This window comes from Salarias fasciatus, chromosome 14 (assembly GCF_902148845.1).
Source record: "Salarias fasciatus chromosome 14, fSalaFa1.1, whole genome shotgun sequence".
Classification (NCBI taxonomy): domain Eukaryota; kingdom Metazoa; phylum Chordata; class Actinopteri; order Blenniiformes; family Blenniidae; genus Salarias; species Salarias fasciatus.
This window is the reverse complement of record NC_043758.1, coordinates 31,407,384-31,417,198: the sequence shown is the minus strand read 5'-3', so window position 1 is coordinate 31,417,198 and position 9,815 is coordinate 31,407,384. Positions and strand designations below refer to the sequence as shown.

The 9,815-nt window shown below is 44.6% G+C and overlaps 1 protein-coding gene across 4 annotated transcripts in view; it reads left to right on the top strand.

The window, feature by feature from the left end:
- The first annotated feature begins 255 nt into the window (after positions 1 to 255).
- The window catches only part of phldb1b (pleckstrin homology-like domain, family B, member 1b), a 72,460-nt gene continuing 62,900 nt past the window's right edge, over positions 256 to 9,815 (top strand). For 2 of the 4 annotated variants that reach the window (XM_030109367.1, XM_030109365.1), the window contains exons 1-4: positions 261 to 386; positions 1,838 to 1,927; positions 3,848 to 3,971; positions 4,138 to 4,308. In XM_030109367.1, coding sequence (XP_029965227.1) covers positions 351 to 386; positions 1,838 to 1,927; positions 3,848 to 3,971; positions 4,138 to 4,308 — 421 coding nt within the window. In that variant the 5' untranslated portion in view covers positions 261 to 350. Of the gene's footprint in view, positions 387 to 1,837; positions 1,928 to 3,847; positions 3,972 to 4,137; positions 4,309 to 9,815 lie in introns of all 4 variants that reach the window. The other 2 variants (XM_030109364.1, XM_030109366.1) reach the window with 2 other exon arrangements.

Below are 9,815 nucleotides of genomic sequence, written 5' to 3'. Positions count from 1 at the left end.
TGTGAGATGAAGATGAAGATAAAAGACTCTGCGGTTTCTGTATATTCTGCTGCAGATGACGGGAGCTGCTTTCCACACGTCCGCAGCTTTGTTTTCCTCAAATGATTTCACTCATCACTCGGTTGTGTTTCCCTCCTCCTCTTCCTCCTGGCTTTTGATCACACACACACACACAGACAGACAGACACACACGCACGCAGGAATGCAGCTCTGGCTGTGGTGGAGCAGGCAGCGACAGGTCTGACCTTCTGAATGGAGCCTGAGCTTCACACAAAGGGCTCAGATCAGGACGTTTTAAATGTAAAGAGTCAGTCAGAAAGTCACGGTGCAGCGCTCAGCCGGACAGGAGCATGGACGCTCTGCGCTTACTGGACAACCGGAGAGAGGTACGAACACAAAAACTGACAGAAAGAAAGGAAAAAATAAGGCTTTTCTCTGCAAATAAGAAGTTTAGCCATTTGAATTTTAAAAGATTAGTTTTTTGATTATAACCAGTTTGAATCTAGTCTGTGTGGGTTTGAATGTGCCGAGCACTGTGTTGTCCTGCAGGCAGTGAACATCTCACACTGCTGCACACCAGTGTCTCCATGCAGACCTTCTGGTTCCTTCCACTGTTAGAATCTGCTGTTTTCTTTTTTTATCTTTTTCACTGTGCAGCATGTTTCTCACTTCATTACAGCAGAAGTGTTTTCCCACGTGTTCTCACAGAGACACACATACTCTAGCTTTTTTAGTCATCTATGGTCATTTGTTTTGAGCTGAGGTGGAGAAAATACTCTATTTAGAAGGGAACTTGAAAAAAGTTCTAAAAGAAAAAAAAGATAAAAAAAAAACTTCCATTAAATTAAGAGAGTAAAAGCACATAAAACAGTTAAAAATGTAAACAAATTAAAGCAACTAAAAGCAACAAAAAGAATGGCTTAAAAATTTCATGAATCATCAGAAAAACTCAATTTTTCTGACAAAGCTTTTTAAAATGAGCAAGAAATGTCAAAAGCTGGTAAAAATGGTTGAAAACTGCGCAAAAAGGCATGTGTGAATGTTGCTCAAACAGATAAAAATGATTAAAATACTTTGGAAATACCTTCAAAAAGCTGCTGACGGAGGGACAACAGGATGAGTGTGTGTGTGTGTGTGTGTGTGTGTGTGTGTGTGTGTGTGTGTGTGTGTGTGTGTGTGTGTGTGTGTGTATGTGTTCTTGTATTTCTATCCTTGTTGGGGCCAAATGTCCCCACAAGGATAGCAAAACGTGGAACGACGTGCCTTGTGGGGATCTTTTTCCGGTCCTAAGTAGGAGAAACAGTGTTTTCTTGACCATGTTGTTGTTACTGAAAAAAGTAAAAGTGCAAAAACATTTCTTTAGGGTTAGGCTTTGTTGTGGTGTGGGTTAGGGTTAGGGTAAGGGTCAGGGTTAGGGGCTAGACATGAATGGGAGTCAATGGACGGTCCCCACAAGGATAGAAATACAAGACTGTGTGTGTGTGTGTGTGTGTGTGTGTGTGTGTGTGTGTGTGTGTGTGTGTGTGTGTGTGTGTGTGCGCGTGTGTGCGTGTGCTGTGTGAATCACACCTTGACGTATGCAGAGCGGAGGGGGAATCCCAGCAAACACAGCTGGAATCCAACATAATATTTCCACTGATTCTGTGAACTGGTCATTAAAGACGCGACCCGTTGGGATCTTTGAGGGATCCGGGATGTTTTGAGGGCTTTGGCGTGTGCTGAAAGTTGAAACGTGAGCAGATTTCGACCAAACACGGAGGAGTTTCATCACCGGGAGAATTAAAGTCACCATGACGTCCAGGCTTCACTCAGCTTCTGCTGTCCGTTCCTCTTTCAGGACCTTCATGTGTCGCAGGACCAGGCAGACATGGACCACCTCAACAGGAACACACAAGAGTGTGGACGGCAGACTCACCAGGTGCTTCAGGTCAGTATGTGTGTGTGTGTGTGTGTGTGTGTGTGTGTGTGTGTGTGTGTGGGGGGGGGCAGACTGAGTCATCTGATTATAATTTTTTTGTTTAACACTTGGCAGCTTTCATAGAAAACACGATCCCATGTCATCAGTACAGACACACACACACACACACACACACACACACACACACACGCACACACCAACACACTGCCTGCTCTTTGTGGATCTGCTTTGGCACATTTCTGGCTCTGAAACTCAGAACAGAAGGTGAATGTGGACACGACAGAGAGCCCAAACTCTGTGTGTGTGTGTGTGTGTGTGTGTGTGTGTGTGTGTGTGTGTGTGTGTGTGTGTGTGGGTGTGTGCTTTATTGCTTCATACTAATTGGAACCTGATTGTACTGAATTTGTTTGATTTGCCTGTTTTTTTTTATTGACAATTGACTGAAAATACTGTTGTTTTTGAGTTAAATGATGAAAAATGGTAAAATGGCAGGTCACTAGATAATGTTCTGTTTATGTAAACAAAAAAATATAATATACATTTTGTTTAAAAGCGTATTGCACGTCACCAGAGGCCTCTGTACAACTGACAACAGTGTGATAGAAGTGTCTTTCATATTCATACAGGTCCACTCAGTATCTGTTTAGGAAATCTCAGCGTATGCAGATGACACTGTAGTAAATGTTAGTAAATCTTCACTTTGTTGAACAACAGATGTTTAATTTAAAAGAGTGAACAGCACAAACACTCCTCTATCCAGAAAAGTGTTATCTCAGTCACGTCAGGATTCGCCCCGGGACCCACACGGTGGTGCAGTGGTTAGCACTGTCTCCAGCTGGTGAAGGCGTCCATGAGCTGCAGTCCCAACACGTCCACACAGGAGGGCGGTCAGTCATCGACAGCCAGCAGGCCACTGAACACACTGAGACTTCCTGTTTAATCTGTTAAAGTGTTACAGTGAAGACAAACTGAGTGCACTCACTCACTCCAACCAGCAGGCTGAAGCAGCTTCCCACGGCGATGGGGCTCTAAGTTACATTTGTCCTGCATAAAGTGAAGAAAATCTGCTCTTTCCCAACTCACTCTGTCTGATGTTGCCCCATTCAGAGGTCAAAGGTCAGGTTCCTGATGGAAAAATGAAGTTAATCAGAGAGGGCAAGAATTGTTTTCTTTCCTTCTTATTGTTTTTTTTTTTTAAAAGATTAACAAATCCATTTTTAATCTTTCATTTTTTTCAGATTTCACAATGTTGTAGCTCAGACGTTTGCACATTCTACGGCCAATGGTGACTTTTTTTTTAAAATTTTTTTTGTTTTACCATTTTCCATCAGATAAAGTTAATCTGGAGCAACTGCTACTTTGAAAACACCAAAAACTCTGGTTGAAGTCATTAATGAAGGTTAAAAACTGTGCTAAGAAATCACTGTCTAACGAAATACCCACTAGTAATCGATGTGTTTTTAGCTATTTTTATTTGAACTTTCTTTTTTCCTGTTTTTTTTTTGAGTCATTACATTGTTTTGAAATTTTTTGTGGCTTTTGGCTATTTTACTGATTTTCAGCCATTTACACTGATACTGGTTGCTTTAGACGGTTTTGTTGAAATTGCACCGAAAGGAACCAGCGAGGCTTCTCAGCTTCATGCTGCAAGATCACACTGTGCTGTTGCCATGGAGACAATCCCATCATACACACACTCACACGCACACACAAACAGCCTGTTGCCAATTTAATAATTTAAAATGTTATTAAGATTAGAATAAAAAAAAAAGATTGACCACTTTTTTACAATCTTAGCTGCTGTTTGACCTGAAATGAGTTTGAATGATTTAGAATCCTCTCAAAGAAAAAAAAAAAAAAGATTAAAATAACCTCTGAACCTTCAGCTCTGTAAACTAGACCGAAATAAACTTCCTCACTGATCCGCAGAGCACGCCTCTGGACCTGATCGAGACCGGGAAGGGGCTGAAGTTCCAGGCAGAGCGCCCCCATCTGGTGAGCCTGGGGAGTGGCCGACTGAGCACTGCGATCACCCTGCTGCCCCTACCCGAGGGTAAAACCTGCTACACACACACACACACACACACACACACACACACACACACACACGCACAGGACAGGAGGGTTTTATTTTCTGAATATCTGCTGACCTCTTGACCCCTGAGTGACGTGTAGAACCTGTACTGGCACTGACTGGCCCCTCCCACTGCCCCCGTCAGGTCGCACCACCCTGGGTCACGGCCCCATGGACATCAGCATCCAGGGTCCCGGCGTGGCGGCGCAGCACTGCTTCATCGAGAACCGCTCGGGGGTCATCACCCTGCACCCCTGCGGGAACCTGTGCGCCGTGGACGGGCTCCAGGTCAAACAGCCCACCCGCCTGTCTCAGGGTAGGAACTCGCTCTCGGCAGGGGTCAGAGGTCAGGGCTGGGATGTGTGTAAAGTGGAGACGCTGCATGTTACTGTGGGACGACGATCGATCCGTGAAAGCAGAGTGAGAGTGTGTGTGTGTGTGTGTGTGTGTGTGTGTGTGTGTGTGTGTGTGTGTGTGTGCTTTAAACGACCATCGATTGAGGCTGGTAATGAGCGAATGAGCTCCGCTGTGCTCAGATCCTGCTGAGACCAGGAGGAGCCGTCGATTGATTATCAATCAGCTGCAGGGCGTGGAGGATCTGAGTGGACTGTCTGGTTTGTTAAAGGCGGGTTGTTACCTGGGAAAGTCCGACTGTTTCCGTTTGTCCATCAGAGACACTCAAACACACAACCGGCTTTTAAAAGAGGGAGGGGCAACTTCCATCACCATAGAAACAAGTAACGTGGGCGGGGCTTCTCCTTCATGATACACACTTCTTGATTTTGCCACTTCAGTCTTACAATTTTCTTTCCAGTCAGATTCAAGGAAGAATCAGCAACGCTGTTTGTCTTGAGTCACCGAGCCTGAGGAGTTTACACCAGAGGAAACACACGCTACATTATACACACACACACACACACACATTGCGTTATGAGACGGAGTTACAGTCAGCGTTACTCAGAGGAAGTGATGTGAGTAATCACACACTGCAGGCTGAGAGATGACTGGACTTTGGCTTATTCAGCAGAAACTGCAGATCATGTCTGAGTCTGGCCTCCAGTAGCCTGGTGGGAATGCTAATGCTAACAGTGATTTTCATTCACTTTGTCCATATTATATATTAATGATATTATTGGATATCTTATAATTTTAATACAACTTGATAGGAATGCTCTCAGATTATGGCCTTGTGTACTTTATCAACTTTTCCCTTCATTTCAGAGAATCCACAACATAAAGATTTAATGGGAAAAGTGTCTGAAAGGATGAACTCAAAGTAACCGATCAGAAACACTCCCTGATTCCTCAAAACACCCACGTGAAGCCACCAGAGCCGGACATGACAGAGTGTGTGTGTGTGTGTGTGTGTGTGTGTGTGTGTGTGTGTGTGTGTTGAGGAACACGTGTGTGTTGTGTCCCTCCTGTCGGCTGGTATTCGGACCTGGACTCGGCATGGCGAGTAACCTGAGCGGGAACAGAGGGCTATTTTTACTGGCTCTGCTTCAGCCCCGCAGAGGGTTTCAGGTTGAAGAATGAGCGTGAGGGTGGAGCGGGGTTTAAATCGTGGAGGAAATAGTTTGGGATGTTCAAAAGTTGCCGATACAAATCTAATTTTATCGCAGGAAGTGGATCAGACGTGACCACTCCCTCCAGTTACACTGGGAGTAATCCATCACACGGCGCTGGAACACCCCCGTCCAGAGTAGAGGGGGCCTGCAGGGCGCATCGGAGCGAGTCATGACTCCACCCTGCCAGGAGCGGCTCGGTGCGAATAAAACCAGGAAGCAAGAAGTATGGTCACAGAATGAGGAGGCGCTCAGTCCTCTGAGAATTACACAATAAGAGCTGGAGGGCGGAAATCCAGCAGAGGTCAGGAGAGAAGAGACGCCGATGGAGGCCTGATTCAGAGGAGGCTTCAGTCACTGGAAACATCAACAGCACAAAGGATTACCAGGTTCCCTGGACTATAAGTCACACCTGTGAGTGTGAAAGTAAAAAAAAAAGCTTCAGAAAGATGAACAAAGCATATTTCTGCTGCATTTATGATCCATAACCGCTCCTCTGATAATCCAGATTGATCAGCTGCTGCTCTAGAGCCTTCTGTGAATTTGTCCCTCAGATTTCAACCCAGGATTAGCCTTTCTTGCTTTCTTCATGGCGGTGACAGTTTCTCTGCCTTTTCTTCAGTCCCTCATTAGTTTCTCTCACTCTGAACTCTTATTTCAGTTCTGCTGTGGACACTGTTGTTTTTCTTTGTTCTGACATTTTTCTTGCTCTGTCAGTCAAATCCAGCAGTCATGGAGGATTTTTTTTGTGGTGCTGTAGCAGCTTTCTGTTGTCACACTGAGACGTCTAGTGGTCACAGGTGGTAACTGCAAGTAGTATATTTTAATATTCAAGCCATACTTTTTTTAGTTGCCTGGACTCCATAAAATATTTCATCTGTGTTATGATTCACAGGTAAATTTAGGTTTACTTTCTATAAATATCTATAAATAACTGAATAAATGTTAAAAACTGACAAATATATTGTCAATATAACAAATTCTAGGCATTTTTATTCATAACACTATGATTTGCTCAGTTTTATCTGAGTATTTTTCACATCCCTGTGCTGCTTTGTGACTTTCCTCCAAACACAGCTGCTTTCAGTTCTTTGGGTGACACAGACATTGTAAAGCAAAGAATACCTGAAGCAATAATAAAGCCAGACTAATATTTACTGCAGCTTCAAAGCTCGCTCTGGGTCAGCTGCTTCCTTTAATATGAGTTTTTTACTGCCAACAACGAGCGCGGACTTCACCTTTGCTCCTTTATACAGTGATCAAGGTGGAGATATGATCGTCACTCCTCCATGTGTGCTTTCCCTCTTAGGAATAACTCCTCTTAGATAATTAAAAATCAGAATATGGCAGCATAATCAATACGTCAATGAGAGTAATCAGCTGAGTCATTTTCCGCAATCAACCTAAAAGGTCAGTGAATCATTACTGAAGCAGGTTGTTTTTGAAATATAAACTGAACTTAATTCTTATTAGTTACTGGAATTATTTGCTCATGTTGAACTTTCCATATTTGAGCAGAAAGTCTTTTTTGTGTTGTCTGTTGAATTCAGTCCAGCTTCTTCAACCTATAAATATGAGTCACCGACTTAAATAAACCAGGTGGAATTTGCCAGATGCTCCTTATCAATAAACTTGATTCATTGTCTTATAATTAATATATTATTAAGTTATTATCCTAATTCATTATGGAAACAAACAACAGCTCCTACAAGTCGCCCAATTACGGCACATTGTTTTCGGTGTTTTGCCATGTTTCGTAAATGGAAATCATTTTCAAGTTGTTGCAATGTAAAAATGGTGCATTTTCACTTGAAACGTTTTCGTGTAATCAGGGCCTTGATTACAGTTGGATTTTTAAATGAAGTCTAGTGAAAAGCTTAATTACTGTGTATGGAATAAATAATGTTAAATAAAGCATTTTTGCAGATAGAAGAAAAACCCTGAAAGCTCTTTTTCACTGTGTGAAATCTAAAAGAAAATCCCCTAAAACTTGCACAAATTCTGTTGAATCCACTTCTCTGGACCAGAGGGGTACAGAATTATAACAAAACTCCAGGGACGTGTGTATTTCTACTACATATGAAGTTTATAGTTCTTGCATTGCAACTGAACTTACAGCTTTGTTAAATATAACTGAAGAATGTATAATTTTGCTATATTTAGCAGAACCACAGGGACATAGAGGCTTTATACAACCTCTTAAACTAGAGTTTGTGAGCTTTGTTGTCTTCATCTTGAAGGATAAACATCTTTTCTGGCTCCAGGGAAACAGAGAGAGGAGGGGAAAGTAGTTGTCAGTCCTAAAGGTGGCAGAACTCTACTCTGTCTTGTCTCAGGCCTCTCCCACCTCCTGACTCAGGATTCCTCCTCCTCCTCCTCCCTGACAGTCTGATCTCTCCAGGGCTGAGAGATGACTCTGAGACAGCTGTTTCTTACTTAGTGCAGGAGGAGCAGGAGCAGGAGGAGCAGCTCCTTGACTGTAGGGGGAGGTGCAGCAGCAGCAGCAGCATCAGGAGGAGGAGGAGGTGCAGCAGCAGGAGGTGCATCCTTCTCGCTGCAGGAGGAGACAATAGGCTGCGATCACAATGAGCCTGGAGAAACTCCCGCACTGGTTTGAATGAGCCGGCGTGCAGCGCTCCGACAGCGGATGAGCCCGCACTTCACCACGCGTGCACAGACAGCCGCTCCCACCCCGGAGCCCCGATCAGAGCCCGGATCAGCCCCGATCAGACCCCCAGCCTGCTGACTCTCTCTGGATTATCCCAACAAAAGCGCGTCCCGGTCCGCAGGGAGACAGCCAGAAAGCCGCCTGACTCCGCTCTTCTTCTCCTCGTTTCTCAATAATCGGACTAAAACACGTGGTTTGGTCGGTGGGACGAAGGGAGGCGATGATCGGAGCGGAGCCGCGCAGGAGTCTCTCTCTCAGGGGTTAAAGTAAGTGTCTGCGCCGCGGCTCTCCGGGGCTTTTCAAGCCGCTTCTGAAGTCGCTGAACGCGGCTGGGTAGTTGTTACCCAACCCGCTGTACGGTGTCATTAACTTTACCGACTAATTATCTTAACTTCACTACGGTGCTTTGTCAGGATCACCTGTATAATCTGCATACCTGTCAGTTTTTTAAAGATGAATAAGTGTTTTTTTGCTTTTTTGAGCTTTGTAAGTTCAACTTTACTCCGTCACCAAACTCCATTTAAAAAACTACAAATTGTGACGTTTCATGCTGTTGTTGTTATCCATTGCATAATACAGGATATTATACAGTTTAGTATGCTTTCCTACCTAAATATATTTAATACGGTTTTCATTTTGCAAACATTTATTTCTTGGACAATGAGAAAAATTCCCTTTATCAGGCTCTGCCCTGAGCAGGTTTGCTCTGTTTTACCGTTGCTAGGTAAGCTAGCAAACTTCAACATGTTAAGTTTTTTTGAAACCAGAATAATCCCTTTGAATGACTGCCAAAGCCGAATTCTTTCAAACACATTTGCGACACGATTGCAGAGTTAAAAGTGTACTTTAACCTTTATATAACTGGTTTTACGCTGAGTAAAGTGTAAATTGGCTGACTTGTTGAATGGGGTCTGGTGCTCTGGACGACACACGCAACAGGAGCACCTGCTCTGAGTCTCAGCGTCCCTCTGCCACCATGTGAGTTCTGTTTATAGACTACAAACATATACAAGTCTGCCAGATCTGCAGACTCCCCCTCCACCTCATCCATGACCAGACCACACTGTGTCTGTCTACTGTTACACTGCTATTCCTGGATGCCAATGTGACCTAAGCAGAGCCGCTCACCGGAATAGAAAAGCGCCTGTATTTCATATGATCGGGCCTGTGTGGATCCACAGGTTGCAGCCGTGTTAGAGTCCAGAAAATCATCTGTGACATATTGCATTGACCCCATCTGAAAAGAAAGCATGTGTGATGAGTCCCAGGAGACCCCCGCCTTCCCTTTCTTCTGCAGTGGGAGTGATGTGGGGTCCCAGAGGGCCCCGAACACCGGTCAGGCATGTGCGAGGGGACACCGGGGTCATCCGGGGAGGAAGAGACCCTGGCAGCAGCTGGAGCTCGTACGCTGGGTCAGCGTGTGTGTCTGAATATGTGTGCGTTGCTGTTGACACAGTCTTTTGACCGCACATCCTCTGACTGCGCCCGGGTCAAGGCCCAGCGTCACGACGAGACGCCGGCCGAGATCTGCAAATACACCACAGACCCACAGCGGACAAAGGTTGTGTTCACATCGCAGGACCAGCATCA